This window comes from Austrofundulus limnaeus, unplaced genomic scaffold, assembly GCF_001266775.1.
Source record: "Austrofundulus limnaeus strain Quisiro unplaced genomic scaffold, Austrofundulus_limnaeus-1.0 Scaffold61, whole genome shotgun sequence".
Taxonomy (NCBI): Eukaryota; Metazoa; Chordata; class Actinopteri; order Cyprinodontiformes; family Rivulidae; genus Austrofundulus; species Austrofundulus limnaeus.
Window position 1 is genome coordinate 279,547 of NW_013952463.1, and position 16,452 is coordinate 295,998.

At 39.1% G+C, this 16,452-nt stretch overlaps 1 protein-coding gene across 1 annotated transcript in view; it reads left to right on the forward strand.

Moving 5' to 3' along the window:
- Positions 1-583: 583 nt before the first annotated feature.
- The window catches only part of dph6 (diphthamine biosynthesis 6), a gene marked incomplete at its 5' end in the record, with an annotated part of 59,779 nt that continues 43,910 nt past the window's right edge, over positions 584-16,452 (forward strand). Inside the window, 2 exon segments of the mRNA XM_014009720.1 lie at positions 584-768; positions 15,569-15,642. Coding sequence (XP_013865174.1) covers positions 584-768; positions 15,569-15,642 — 259 coding nt within the window.

Sequence of the window (16,452 nt, forward strand, 5' to 3'; positions counted from 1 at the left end):
ATATATATATAAGCAAATGGTCAATTTTAATTTTTGGAAACATTTTTTTTTTGCTTAAGATCGAACAGTGCTTACATTATACCGAAAGTATAAGCTAATGTTCAAGTAACTATAGTTTAGCTTCTGCATTCATATTTTTTATTTTCATCTGTGATCAAACAGAATATACTAAATAAAAAAGGGAAAACATGCTTTTTGATCCAKAATTTCTATGTTTTCTGACATGCTGAAATGTAATAAACTTTACAGAGATGACCATGATTTTCAACCCAGTCTAACTCTAAGTATTTCTTGTATGCATGAAAAATGCCACCATCTTAACAAACAAAACTATTGATGAATTGAGTGTCCCTAATTCTACTTCTACAGTTACAACTAAGTGGTCGTATGCACCACTTAGTTAATATATGAAATTAATGTCACATAATTCTATGTGTAATTCTTTAACAAACTGTGAAGCCTATGATGGTATCTGTAATTAGCTCCACCCCTTTCCCGAATTTCATTGAGTTTCCATTTATTKTTGCAATGACTAGCACACTGTCATCACTTATGTACTCGTATATTTTCTCTAATGCTACAGATGAGCTGGACAGCTACATGTACCAGACAGTGGGTCATCAAGCTATAGAGCTATATGCTGATGCCATGGACCTGCCTCTCTACAGACACACCATCCAGGGCTCCAGCCTGGACACCAGCAGAAACTACAGTATAACAGAGGGAGATGAGGTGGAGGACCTGTATCAGCTACTGCATCTTGTCAAGGTGGGATTGTTTGTSAAAAAGAATTTAAGAAAAAGATTTTTCCTGACAATAATATTTCACCTCTTACATTAACTTCCTGTGCTGTAACAAAATTGTGCATCCTGGCAGAGACAATTGGGACTGTGATACAAAAGAGCCAAAAATGCTTTTATATATAGTATTTATTAGTTTCATTTTAAAATAAAACAAAACAAAACAGTACAAATCAAAATGAAAGGCAGCAGAAGAAGAAAAAAAATCTTATATCTGCTACTATTTACAAAAAATATATTAATTTCAAACAATACTAAACCAAATACTAATAAATATATTTCACAGTGTCTAAATTTGACTTGTTACTAATCTCCTATCTCACTTTGGAAATGCTTTACTTATCAATCATTAGGCCTGTTGCAATAAGCAATAAATCAATTAATTGCATGATGAATTAAAATGAGTTTGATCATTTTTATTTGCCTGATTGTTCGTTTTCTTCATATCTCCCTCTTTTCTACTCCTTAGCGTAAGGAGGAGTGAACTCTCATGTCAGGTATTTGCCAGGCGCTTGGTCTCGTAACCTCTGTAGCATGTGAGCCCGTAAACAGGCAATTTGGTAAAGGATTGTCTTAATTTTTCAGACTGCCTTTTTTTTTCAGCTTGTAATGCCACAGGACCCCCTCAGGGCACCGTGTTGAACCTTGGGTTTGCAGAGTGGTTGTTGTTGTTTTTTATGTACTATGTAAATTTTGTAAACTTTGTAAGCAGCATTAGGGGTGGCCACTAGCCTGGCCCTTGCCTTGCTACGCAGCTCCGCTCAGTTCTAGTTTCGCTTCTCTGCTCCGTCTGGCATTTCTCCCATAGAGAATGATTTCGCTGGCAGATTTTTAGCCAAACCAATCAGAGAACAGAATGTTGATTTTCTGTGCAGTGTCTGCTTGTAGTTTATTTTACCTGGTCCAATCAGCAAACAGAAGACGGGGTTTTGAATGACGTCGATTTTCTTTGCAGTGTCTGCTAGTTAGTTTAGCAATGGCAGTGGAGGAAGTGAATAAAGCCGTTCTGTGTTGATAAGGCTTCCAAATTAAAATAAATTTGTCTGACAAAGCAGCAGTTCTCATTTTCAGTTGTCTCTCGGTACTTTTCTCCTCTCAGTAGGGTTGTTTACACAACACATGATTTCCGGTTAGCTTCTTAGCTTAGCCTCTTTCACAGCGACATACACGCACACTTCAACAGAGGCCAYGCCTCCAGCAAGAATCGCTTCTCTATGCAGCAAGTCCAGACCCTTGTACGAAGCAAAGTGAAGGACAGGGTCTGGTTTTTACCAGGCTAGGTCGCCACAGTTATTTCATGAAACCAGGGGAAGACACATAAAGATTAAATTGTGCCAGCTTGGATAGAGGTGGGTATCGATTTTACAGCTTCAGTAGCTGCTGTTATGTGTTATTTTCATAAACTCTATTCCTGGTCCACCTGTATTTACATAAATTTCGTAAACTTCCATAAATTCCGTAAGTGGCGTGGGGGTGACCACGATTTTTTATGAAGACACACAGTGTCTGTTGTTGTGTGTTGTTTTCTCAAACTCCGGCCCAGGTCAGTTTGACCTGGAAAAGGAAAATGGCCCAGGAAAAACCTGGGCCATTTTAGTTTAAAGTGGTCTCCCATGGATATTATTGTTTATCGCAATAATTTCTGAAACAATTTACTGGGCAGCAAATTTTGTTATGAGCCATGTGTGTTGTACCTGTTTTGCATCACTTTTATAGCAATAAAATTATATTTTACTGGGTTAGAGTCACAGTTCAAGTACAGCATTGCTGTTATTCCTGAACAGCATAAAATGGCACCCATCAACAAGAAATGATGCTTGGATTTAATAGGCAACAATTTGGCATTTGACGTTACCATTTATATTACCAAGCTATGCAAAATGTGCCCCTTTTTTTGCAATGCATATGACCACAAGAAACTCCAAAAGTAAAAAAATGGCGTTAATTAAGTGCACAGTCAAAGTATTTAGATGTTGGCTTCATAGTCACATGGTATCACATCATACTCTCTGATAAAGTTTCTGTTTGTGTCTTAATATCAGGTGGTCTGCTGCACAATCCCTTTTGTCAAGTCTAGTCAATTTGTTTAGAAAAGTAAAAAGTCATGTTAGAGCTTTTAGTCTCTCATTTAGTATGCTTTAACGTCCCCTCTAAATGTGGTAAGTTTTCCTTTCGCCTCACCCCGGAACATTAGTGTGCTCGCTGTATCACTTGATTAAAGTTTTATGCGCCGAGTTGGAGAGAGGTGCCCTTCAACAATGGCTTCACAGGAAAAAAAGTTCAGTATTTTTTATCTCTCTTGACAGAAGATCAGATACAAAAATTAATCACTGAATTAATATTTCATCAAACACCACGTTAGCCAGGACGCTGAGAAAATATTCATTTGATGGCAAATTATGCATGARACCCCGGTGGTCCGGTGTGGTGCAGGGTGGCTGACTGACAGGTTTGAGATAACTGCGTGTGTGTGTTTAACTCACCGTTGGCACTACTTGTCTATCTGACCGCCTGCAGCCATGAGGAAGCTACCTGGACAGAAACCTCAACAGCTCCAAAAGCTTTACCTGCTGTCAACACAAGCTGTTTGTGGGGATTGATCCTGTGTAACACTTTATCCCCTCTGTACCCCAGCACAACCTCATATTTTAGCTAGATACATCAAAATTTAAACGCCTCCTATGGGATTGTGGATAGGAGTTTGTTGTTGAGGTGGGAGTTGGCTTGATGTGGTGGAAATAAGAGGGATAGGCTTTTCCAATGGTCCTTTCTAAAGGTTGATGTGGAGACGTAAAGTAAGGCTGCTCCGGGGCTTCGACTTGTCCACTCATACAGCCTTCATAGCACGAGCCGGTCAGGCCACCTGAAGGCATTTCACACCCACTTCCTGCATTTTTTTTGCCATCTCCTATAAAAATTGCCAGCCTCATACATTTTGCTACACTGGGAAATTCTTGAGCTTGTGTTTTGTTGCAAAACATATTCACTCAGTCTAGTTTTTAACTTTTTTTTTAGCGTCTCGCGATCGTTGGAATTTAAATAGCAGATATTTCTGTTGCATGTGATGCAATACCATCTCTGCCTGTGGCCATTCCTCTAATTGCAAAAGCCTGCTAATTTTCCATTTCCAGGGCTCCTCCGGCCTGACCTCAGCATTCAGACAGGCCATAGATCAGGGCAGTTGGACTCCCACGGGGCCCTTACAGGCCTGCAGACCTCCAGTCATGTCCCCATTTACCCTCCTCACTGTCATCAACAATCCTGCACCATAAACAACAGGCTTCCTCTTTTGCTTACTGAGTGATGGCGACCATAAGAATACAACTTCATGTCTCAGATTTCAGTTTCAGTTGCTGCTCTACAAAGCAGATATTTTTTTATTTTGCATTCACACTAATCAGTATGATGACTAATTTGGACCTTGTGTCCTGCATATGTTAGGTGGTCAGCTTTATTAATTTTGCAGGCTACCTTAAATAAACTTTGAAAATTGAGTCAAACCATCTTAAATATTTGCTTGAATTTATAGATAGCCTCACTTTCAGCCTAGTACAATTTATATTTGTATTTTTTGTTTCAAAAGGTGAATATTCAATCAATATTCAATTAGTAGGTGTTAGGTAGAGAAGAACTAGATGGGGTGAGTGATAAAAAAACTGATAATTTGCTGTTAAAAAAATCTGTTTTAACTTGATTAAATGTATTCTCAGAAGGTGTGATATTTAAAAAAAATAATCTTCAAAACTTTGAATTAATTAATTAGAAGTTACAAGATTATATTTGGCAAAGAAAACTTGACTGTAGATGAAAGTTTTTTTTTCATCAGATCTAAAGTTGATGAGTTTTAGGTGAATATAACTCCCACCTCCTCCTTTCAAATGCTTTCAACAAACTTGTAGCATGAGCCAACAGTGCCATCTATGGATCATTCAGAATCACTGAAAAGCCAAACTTGTTTAAGAATGTCTGAAACCATTCAAACATTTCAAAGGAATATATCATATTCTTCAGAAYTATTGTTGATAGATGAAAAAAAAAACTCTAATTATAATAGAAAAAAGAGCTATCATTTTTCTGGCAGTAGTGATAATAGCWGAGTGACAATGTGGCTTTTTTTGGGCCCTTCGCTCTCATTGCTGGCTGTGCATGACCGTATTCCTTTGAAGTGTGTAACCCGATAGACTTGCAAGCCGTACCATACCCTGTCGCATCCTGCTAGGTTCTGATCTTTGAACCCTGTTCTTTAAAAAAAAGAGGGAGAGAAATAACATTTTTAGGGGAGCGCTTTAAGACATTTTTGGCTTAAGGCTGTATTTTCATAAAAGGAATTGCATCTTTCTCAACTGCAAGGCTTCAAAAGTAAGCTGGGATGTAAGCCTTTAAAGAGACGTCTCTAACTGCAAAACAATTCGATGTTGCTGTTTAGAGTTTCAATACTTGTGGTTTCTTTAGACCGTGTCTGAGTGGAGGCACGTTTCTTTTGAAATAATATTTTATAAGTTGTGTGYCCACCCTTCACTGTGCGGTCGGTCTGCTCCTCTTTATATGATCTGCTCTGATGGGTGATACAGATCAACAGTGTCAGTTACCCCTGGCTGAAACGCCAGTCCCCTGCTGCCCAAAGCCTCCAGACCCCCTCATATTAGTCATATCACATCCCTCAAGTCTTATATCCCTCTCCCTGTGCTCTGTGACCTGACACAGTGGCTCTTTATGCCCCGTGACCCGGCTCGTGTGTGTCTGTTTGCGTGCGTGCCTGTGTTCAAGGTCAGGCCAGTCCAGGCCTCTGTTCCACAATAACGGGTCCATCTCTGTCCTCCTTACACACCTCTGCCTTTCGTCTTTTCCKTCAGTTTGCTTTCTTTCTGCACTTCAGATCACACAGAGATGCTCTCACACCTCTGACCCATCCGTACACTCTTCTTCTCTCAGGTGACACACAAGTTTTGAAATATTAGTTTTTTGTAACTTTAGGAAGGTCATCTGTTTTACAGCACAAACATGTTGATAAAAGGAACACAACTCGTATGAAAGTAACTTAGTCTCTTACTGTAACATTAGATAAAATGTATAAAAATGAAAACAACTCTATCTTGACTAACTCTGTAACCTTTGAGCTGATGAATTAAGACAAAGACATTTAAGCTCATTAGAGTGATGAGGAACAATAGATGATATCTATGCACATGTTCTATTCCGCCAGCTCTAATTAGCACTGCTGGAACATCTCTATCATACTGAGACCCGGCTTCGAGAGCGATGGAAATGTTACTTYAAGATCCAATTCCCTATCCCGTAACTAGGACTAGGAAAAGAAACTAGTTTTTCATAAAAAGTTATTTTTTTCTTAACTTTATTAATTTCTTTAAAAATAACAACATTTATGTACAATAAAAATACAAATCACAAATAAAATGAAAGGCAGCAGAAAGAAAAAGATCTTATAGTATCTGTGCCTTTTTCTTCTCAAAAATAATAAAATAATAATAATCTACAAACAAAAACTAAACAAAAACAACTTCAAATCCTTGTTGAACAACAATTCGTATGAATACACATTATATTGTTTCATATTTTTTTTAACAAAGTGACTTTTATCATTCTCTTAAACATAAATATTGATCTGTCATTTTTGACATCACTCTCCAGATTCTTCCATAGTCTTATTCCTTGTATGGAAGTACATCGCTCCCTCAAACTAGTTTGAAATCCAGGTTTCACAAACATCTCTATCCCTTTCAGATCATAACAACTTTCTCTCTTAACAAAATTTAATTGGTTGTTTAAATGAAATATTCATTTGTGAGCCTTATACATAACCTGTAAAATATTATAATCAACCAATTTTATTCTCTTGGATAATTTTGTTGCATGTCAGCTAACATACAGTCGCTCTTCATATACTATATTTTTATTTATTTTTATTTTTTTTCTTGAGATGTCTTAGAAAAGTCCTGAAGAGGCTCCCTGAGACCTTTGGCCTTTGTAGATGACACATTCCCTTCCTCTGTTGTGTGTTAAAACATTGTATGTTTAGTGAGATAATCCTTCTCTTAAACTCTCACACACACACACACTTTCATTCTTTCCATGTTTTCTCCTGACCTTTATTAAACACACACTTCCCCCATCCTCGGCCACTACTACTGCTCCATTATTGACATCAGCACACAAGAGTGGGGCCCTCTGAGATCGTCAAGTCTGTCCACAAGTCCAAACATTCTTTTACATTCTTCCCCCTTTCCCTCATTCTTTTTGTCAACTTTTCCTCCGTTGTATCGTTGTCACACTTTCATCCAAGACTCTTCAAAAGCCCTCCAATGTCTCGTAGCAAGTGTCCTGATGGAGGTGCCTCCTGCTGCGAGAGGAGAGAGGAGGGAAGAACAGAAGGGAGACGAGAAAGAAAAGAGCAGAGAGGAGGAAGAGGAGGAGGAGGGGGAGGAATCTCTCTAGTTGGACCAGGAGCTCTGTAGTATTGATTAGGCAGCTGAGGTGTAGTGAGACAAGATGTTGAGGAGGGGTGTGAACCATGAAAGGAAAAGGGAGGTGGGGGTGGGGGTGGGGGGGTCAAAATCAAACATCCAGGCGCTCTCTGATTACCAGTATGGTGCTGCATTAGACGTACATTGGGGGCTCAACAGGAAAATGGATTTCTTTAAAAAGCTGCTTAATACATAAATCATGACCTCTGGGGTCACAGCCAGGGTTTAGAAGATCAGATCAATAACAAAGCTAATGCAGGCTTGTTGTAGGTGGTTTTGCGGTGCACAGAGACCTCTAAATGGTGTTATTGGAAGTAGCTTACAATCAGTTTAGGGCCAACACACAATCGTTTGTACAATGTATATTTTATTATTTCAGCTAAGTTTGGAGTGCTTTATTTAAAGATGTATTACAGCATGAACGAGTATAGATTCCTTCAAACAATTGTCTTTCAGGATTGCCTCTTTGTGATAGCCGTTGTTATCTTTTCCTGAGGTCTGAGAGTTTTGTATTTATGTTGGTCGACACGGTGGCAGCGGAGTTGAGATTGCGGGCTTGTTTTGCACATGAGGAAGGATAGCATTAGCATTGAGATAATGGCACTGTGTATTGTTCACCGGCTGTGTGGAAGTGGTGGGACAGGATCTATTTGATGCCGGCCCTTTTCCCACCAACTGACGCTACCAGTCCCCGCAAACATTAGATAAAGAGTTGAGCCTCGAGCCTTTGTAATTTGTTTGTATTTTTCTGCTTAATGTACTTTGGTTCATCTTGTTTAGTGATGATGGAAGCTGATAGCCTTATCTCGCCTTGCCAAGGGCATGAGCCACCTCAGACTGCTTGGTTGAACATTGTCCCAATGAAGAATGTATGTTTTGATGGTCTTTTTTTTCTGGTTTTATTTTGATGCTGGATGCATAATAGCTATTTGCTTTAAGGTTATTTGCATATGATTTTTACAACTATCTTCACTGAAATACATGTTTACTTATTTTCAAATCCTATGGTTAAAATTTTCTATGTTATCTTTAATATATGTTTTTTTTCTCTGTATTACATCATGTGTTTATGGTTTCTTTATAGTTCACTTGGATGTTTTTTTATTGCATTCTTTATGGTCTGTGCTCCTAAAACTTACATTTTGAGTTTAATTAAAGATTAAATGTTAGATCTACATGAATTTAGGAGGCAAATGTGTGACTCGTGATGGCAATTTATTTTCTCTGAGCACCAGAAAAACTTAACAGATAATCTAAGATGCTTAAGAAAAGCAAAAATACTGTAGAAAATTTGATTTTAAATCACCGGTATCCACCGCTAGTCAGGGCAGCTCAATAGTGTCTGCCTCATAACAGGTAGTGTTAAGTCTTTCAACTCCCTGCCATTCATCTACTCAAATTTAAGAGCTCTTTTATGTTTTGTTCTGTGAACCATTCCCCTCAAGAAATATTTGTGGCAGGCCCCATCACCTCCCGCAGTTAAAGTCATGACCATCCATAGAAAAAAAAGGCACTGTCTGGAGTCTGGAGAGTAGGTTAAACCAGCATCACTGCTATATTTTTCTCCAGTCTCCCACTGGGGAGTGGAGAGAGGTGGGGGTGTTCGTCATGTCTTTTGGATCTATGGAGGATGTCGGCCAGAAGAGCCACAATGCCAAAAGCCTGGAATCTGACCTCGCTAGAAAAACATTTACAGTTTGGTGTGTGTGCGCGCATATGTTGACATGTGTGTGAATACACCCTGTGGACTAAGCATTTGTTTTGGACCTTTAAAAAAAAAACTGACATTGCTCTTTGATTTTGTTCCTCTCACTTTCTGAAAGCAGCTTCCTTCCTGAGATGCTCAAACAAACTTTTACCTCAGCCAAGTGGGAATGTTGCTATGACACAGCCGAGATCATGACTTTTATTTTAACCTCCAGAGAAAGCAGTTACTAGTACTTATTTATTTATTTTTATTGGAGAGAAGACCTCGAAAGTTCAGAGGAAGTTATGTGATAATTTGTCATGTTGAAAATCCCCAATGAATCGCGTACAGTAAATGAACAAAAAGTTGTGAATTTTTTGTATCAAGTAATCATTAGTCTTGGTTACTTGAATTGCACATATTCACAGACATCACTCAACGGTTTTGTGTTTTTTTATTTCTTCCAAACAGATATATTTTTTGTGTATGTTAATATGGAAAGCGTCTTTGTCCTTGGCCTGCTGAAACTAGAGCTTCGTGCTTGTTTTGGCAAAGTTTCCATTCCTCCCTGTCTGACAACTGGCTGGGCTTGTGTTTACGTAACCATATATATCTCGAAGGAAAACCAGGAAACATTAATCTCTCTAAATTTTTAACCCCAATGAATTTCTACATTTTCCAGCTGTGCATCATGACATATTTATGCTCAAGCTCTATCGCTGAAAAAAGTTAAGCCATTCTGCACATAAAGTTCAGTTCAGGAAACTGTATAAAATAAAAACTCAACAAAGTTATTCTGTAGTAGGACCTTCATGGATAGAATCAGTTCTTTTTCTTTATTTTCTTTTGTCCGGCCCCAATAAGTGTACACTCACCTGTCACTTGTCACATTTTTGTTGGCTTAATCATCTTATCTCACTCATCGTGTTGAAGAGACAATGTGTCAAGTCAAATCCTCTGCTGGCTGGTCACACCTGCATAGTGACCTAAGCGGGGATAATTCTATCCTGTAGTCAACTTCCTCTCTTCACTTCTTGATGCCCTGACCTCCAGGTTGTCTGAAACCGGTTGAGGCATTTAGACTTTATGAGCTGCAGGCTTAGTGAGAACTTTGTTTTTCTTGTTTCAGTGCCGTGTATAGTTTAGGACTGACACATGTTGAGTAATCTTGCCAGCCCGTCCACAAGCACAAAGGAAGAGCCCTGTCACTCAACGGCTGCTTCAAACACCCAGCATCACCAATTTACCGAAGGGAATATGTCTTGAAAGCCTTTTTCGAACAAGATTTTGCCTGATGTTTGTTTTGCACAAAGACCCTCACTAAGCCTCCGTATCCATTTTTTATGTAGTTACGGTGAATCACACACTGTCTGGAGTGTTTTGTCCTCTCTAGCTGTTTTTATTTAACTTGCAATTTTGTGAACACTGAGTGGTAAATATTTGTTAYAATTAGGAATCTGCGATGTCTTCAATTGCAATAATATTGTTGAATATTGTGATATTAATTTTGATAAACTCCCATTTTCTTCACTCTTTTTTTTCTCTCATGATTTTGGCCACTGTAATTTTAATKTACTCTTGGAATTTAAGGTGGTTTTCTGATAGCCAAATGAGAAACTGTCTTGATTGCCAAATGTGTTATTTTTAAATGTGTTATGTTGCGTACAATATATTACAATGATAAGTTTTCACTACAGCCCTAATTGCAATCTTGTGCTTCCTTTTCCTCTTCTTATTCCTCTTATGTACTCTACAATACATAATTGTTATTATTATTTAAGTATTTTGTGTTTCAGTTAGCTCAGATTATTTTTAAAGCCTGGCCTGTTAGAAAGAAGACATTTTATGTTTAAAGAATGTTGATTGGCCTCTGTCTGCACTTTTGAATATGTTTGTGTGTCTTATAAGCCCATGTGGGTTGGGTACTTTTTGTGGTGTATGTTTGAAAATAAAATTACTTACATAATGATAAGGAACAAATAGGTAGTCCTCTCCTACTTACGGTAGYTCAGACTGAGCTTCCTTTCATTTTGGTGCCTAAACTCAGCTGTCAGGGTACCCCAACATGCCCCAGGATCATGTCAGAGTTACATTAAACATTATCACTTGACCTTAGCAGGCCTTATCCCTGTACTGCATTTACTTCAGCTGCTACAACAGCCCCTTCTCCATGTTCTCAACATGCTGGCAAACAGGWGAACAATCCCATTACATTACAACAGACCCAGAGCTGAGCTAATGCAGAGAACATTAAAACCATGTCCCATCCAGTCACTTACTTGATGGATCCAGGAAAGGAGGGGTGGGAGATGGAGTGAAATGTGGAAGACGAGGGGGTATATGATTGAAGGCTTTAGGGTCAGGCATGGTGATAATGTGATGTTGTGATTGCTGCAATGGAAAGGATAAGACGGTACCCTGGTGCCCTTGAGCAAACTGTCATATAAAGCACTTTAATTAAAATTCCTACCTTGTCCACCTCCCTGCCATCACAGCAAACACACTCCATACAAGAGTTGATTTATAAAATACAACATATTGTACATTCAACAACTTTGAACTTTCTAAAAGGAGCATTTTGTAATGGAAATTAATGGCCTTTTGGTTGTAATAGGTACAACCTGGCAGCTTTGAGCTCTTACTTTTCAAGATAGACTGAAGCAAGCATTTTGGAAAACCACCATTTTGCAAATTGGAGCTTTGTATTGTTAGGGTGTATAATTAGGACCTCACTGTGACAGCCATTGAAAGAGCATTAATGAGGGTTCTGATGTATTCCATATGAATATGAATATTGAGTTTTAAATATTTTATGGCTTTCTAATTGCCTTGGTTGCCGTTAATGACTTTGACTGTTAAACATTACCCTGGGTGAAAATCTAGCAAGTGTAAGTACTTTTTAAAGCTGAGAGCTGAGAACTGAGTCAAATTCTTTTCTTTACGATTTTTGTCTACTGTATCTTTGGCACAAATACATTTCTTGACTGAAGGCATGTCTGTGACTGTGCATACACTTGAAACAGTCCTTTACTCCCTTACAAAGATGAATGCATATATAATTACAAAATATATCACTCACACTACCTTGATATAGAGTTTAATGGCCGTATCGTTTCTTTGTGGAGCATGTCTGCTGGCCTTAATCTTCTCCACAGCTGACATCTTAATAACTCAGCCCTCTCCATCCATTTCCACAGGAGACATCCGGATGTGGGGGAAGGATTAGTTTAATGAATTTGACAATTAGTAACAGAAGTTAATGACTGCATGGGGCTAAGTACCATGATGGACATAGCTGGGGGGACTAAGGACTTCCATTGCTTCAGGCCATAGATCCTCATTAATAGCTTCTCTGCCTGTTGGAGAGGACAGGGGAAGCCAGGCAGTGCTTTTGTTTAGTCTGCCTCTGATGAAGCTGCTAGGGCTTTGGACCATTTGCACAACACCATGCCAGAATTAGTCCCTCTATGGAGAAGAGCTCATGTGGGGCCCCAAGTCTTGGACCAGGTAAGGCTACTTTTAATGAACAAGGGTCATTTAACATAAAAAAGGAAAAGTGACATGGAATCAGGGCGGCAGGCTCTTTCCTCATATTTTGTGCCAACAGTCTAGACAAAAGAGAGGTTTGTTGTCCTTATGAAGACCTCTGCCTTGATTTATCATCGTATTACCCAAATCCTACCTCTGATGCAGGCAAAACATTATTTAGTCAGATAGCTCTCGGAAAGGTTTTTATTATTCCCTGTTATTATACAAGGTTTTATTAGCTACAGTGTTGCCATGTCACATATTTTCACTTTAAACCATATTTTTAAACCACTATAAAATCAAACTCTGTTCTTTTTATGGCAGTATGAATACAGTTGGAGAGATTGCCAAAATATCTATCAATTCAGATGTACTCCTTTTTAATAATTCATCCTACCCCCACCCCCGCCAACAAAAAAGTGTAGAGTTTGAATTTGTAAAATAACTAGAAGCACTCGGAGAGTGCAAACCTCCGCCAAGACCAGTTTCCCCCATCCTGTAAGAGTTAATGTGCAAAAGCAGAGATGAAAACACATTTGCAGAATAAGTTCTGATGTAGCGAACATTTAAGCTGCAGCAGGACCCTCGTCCCGCTGTCGGTGTGTTCTGTTATTCCCGTAACATGAAGAGAATCGCATTTCTATTTGTACGTCTCCAGACAGCATGTAACATCGCCAGAACTAGTTGATAACAGAATAATCGCAACTTTCGTGATAGTAGACATCCTGGGATGTGTAGTCTCAGCGAGTTTGCGACTTGTACTTCCTGTTTCATACAGCTATGCGTCTGATGTAAAGACACTGCATAGCCCTACTGATTTGCTTGAATTAACAATAAAAAAAATTCCTGTATCCTCATCGTGATCGGGAACATCACCAAAATTTAATGGTGTGTTCCTTGGGCGAGTACCCACATGTGATAAAAATGTCATGACAATCCGTCCACACGTTTTTGAGTAATTTTGTCCACAAACAGAACGACAGACAGATAGACAGACAGACATATGCGACCGAAAACATTACCTCCTCCCCTTGGCGGAGGTAATAATCAGAGCAGTAGTAATTGTCTCCTCATTTTTGCCTGTCTATTATTGGTAGCTATAATAACAAAAAATAAAAAAAACATCACCACATCCAAAAGTAATTATTTCCCAAAGCTGTTGCCAAATGTTTTAGTACCAAGAGTCTCCATTGCAAGTAAAGGGAGGATGAGATATTTATCTAATGTTATCATTAGCGTTTAGCAGGCTATGTGGGGGTATATGCTCGTGTGATAGGATGTAATGAGAACCAGAACAAAAAGACGAGCCATTTAATTAGACAAGTTCAACTTTAGAGGTCCAAGTACCTACAAGAGTCTGCCTTCTGAGAGAAAGGAGATAGAGGGAGACAGAAAGAGTAAAAACACACAAATAAGCTGTTATTTGTTGTTGATCTGATGCTCTGATGCTCCTGTCAGGTCCTGCCAAGTTTAAAGCCAAAGGACTAAATTGGTGTTGATGTTGCACACTCCTTCAACTCTCTAATTTGTAAATCTTTGCCACTTTCTCTCTGTCTGTCCTTATTCCACTCTTTACCTCCTAATTTGCCTCTTTAGAGAGTGACAGTTGCATTTAGAGAAAAGGTTATCATTGTATTAGAATAGAGTGTTTTCCTCGAGGCTTACCTCAAATTACATGACACAGCCTGCAGCCCCCTTTTGCTCTATGCTAGACTGAAATGTTATCAGTCTGACTTAATTACTGTCACCGTGCAATGGAATAGGCTCTAATGTATGTTTCGGTCTGTGACTCACAGGAGAGATATTAAAACTTGAGGAAAATCCCTTCTTAAGACACCTTCGTAGTTAACTTGGGTCAAAGAGTTAATTTCTGATGGGGCTTGTTTGGATGTGTTTAGATTTATACCACTCATCCTTGGTGTACAGTGGAGGCAGCTCACACATATGCTGCTGCACACATTCTCTCTCACCCCCCCCCCCCACACACACACACACATAGAGCACATCCTTTATCTGATTAGCTGAAACGCCTATGTGTGTTTGTGTGCATGAGGCGCTGTGCGTTTCAGCTCAGCGTCAGGCCTGAGGCAGGGCATGGATTTCATTTAGGAAAGTATCAAAGGTTTACACCGTGTTCGCTTTAATCAGCATGTTTATCAGGCAGAGAAAAATTGCAGGAAGGGACCACAGGGAGAGGGAGGGGCGGGGGGTTATCTTAAGGACCAGTAGCCAGGGAAATTGATAATGGCTACAAGGTAATTTACTGGAGACTCGGGCATCCCTCCACTGCTCCTACCCTTGCCTCTCATTCTAATTACAGTCCATGTAATGTTCTAATGAATCTGCAGGTGTGTGTGTGTGTGGGGTGGGGGGGGGGCAGAGGCGTTTAAGAGCAAGTACGGAATGTAGTTGCATCAGCATGGAACTGTCTTTTGGTTTTGTGTACCTTTTTAGATCAAGCGTGTTTGGTGTACAAAGATTGATTGCATTTCTAGGTTGTATGAGGAACTCCCAAGTGTGTTGTTATCCCATTGTTTTTTAAAATTAATTATAAAGTGAAAAGCAATTATATCAGCCTGAAGCATTATTAAAAATCTATGATGTACAGCTGATACTTTGGATTGTCACTGTGTCTTGATCTTTCGGTTGGGTGTGCAGAAGACAAGMGCTGTGGCCTCCTACTTAGTCCAGCTGTTAAAAAGGTGCAGAAATCACCTCTGGCAGTTCTTGTGCTTCCAGTAACACACAAATGGAAGGCAAACACACACACACACACATACTTTGAGAGATGTGTGTGCAAGCCTCCAGGGGATATGGGCTGGACCAGAGGGGCCTTGATAGGACCAGAGTGTAAACATCCCAACAGGAATAAGGTCCAATGAAAGGCACGAGCTGTCAGGAATCTGTTTTTTCTGTCTTCCTTTCTGATGTGTGTAGTTGCATGGTATTGTTCATATAATACCATAAATACAAGTTGAGAAACCTGTCATACTGAGATACTGTCTGTTGTTTATGCTGTAATAAATAAGGTGGGAAAAAACCCAGTTTCCTCTGTCTTTTTGTCTCTACAGGAAAAGGAGGGTGTCGAGGCAGTGTCTGTAGGGGCCATTCTGTCTGATTACCAGAGGATCCGTGTGGAAAATGTGTAAGTCAAACATTCAATTCAGAGCACACTTTGTGCCTAAAGTGCACACAAATTTGCTGCAAATAGGCCTCATGTGACGCACACTCTGTGGTCCACTGAAGGGAAAAGAGTACATCCTCTGTTGTCTTTACCTCTCTGTGTGTTCTAAACTTGGACTTAGTTTTGTTTAAACACATGCACATATGCACACATTTTGTTTTGTTTATGCCACTTTATTTAGACTAGCTTTGATTTTATGGTGTGGTTGTGTTTTTTTACAGAGCAAAAAAAAAGGGAGATGAAACTGATAGCAGCATTGTTTTAATTTTGTAATATAAATAAAAAATTGCYGTTTTGGTACTTGCATATTTTTCCATTCAACTGCTCCAAGTTTTCACACTTGTTTTTGTTTCTTCTGCATTGTTCTAACATATCTTGTAATACACATAACAGTGTTTCCCCTAAGAAATTGGTCTTGGGGTGGGGGGGTTGTGTGGGTGGGGTGTACTCATTTTATAAAAACATAATTTTACATGAATCACATTCATTTATAGTAATAAATTTACATTGTGAATATTTAATTGCCTAATTACATCCTAAAGTTAAGGACTCATCCTGATAATTATCAATAGTAGTTTATTTATTTATTTAATTATTATTGATAATAAGTGATTAGAACTCTGTGCAGCACCAGATGGATCTGAGTCCAGAGTTCTCAGTTTGTCACATCTAGAGTCACACAGAAGATCTCCAGAAGGTTTCAGAGTGTGGATGGTTATTTGTCCCTTTTGTGTCCCTGATGGAGACTGGAGACGTGTCCAGGTGTCTCTG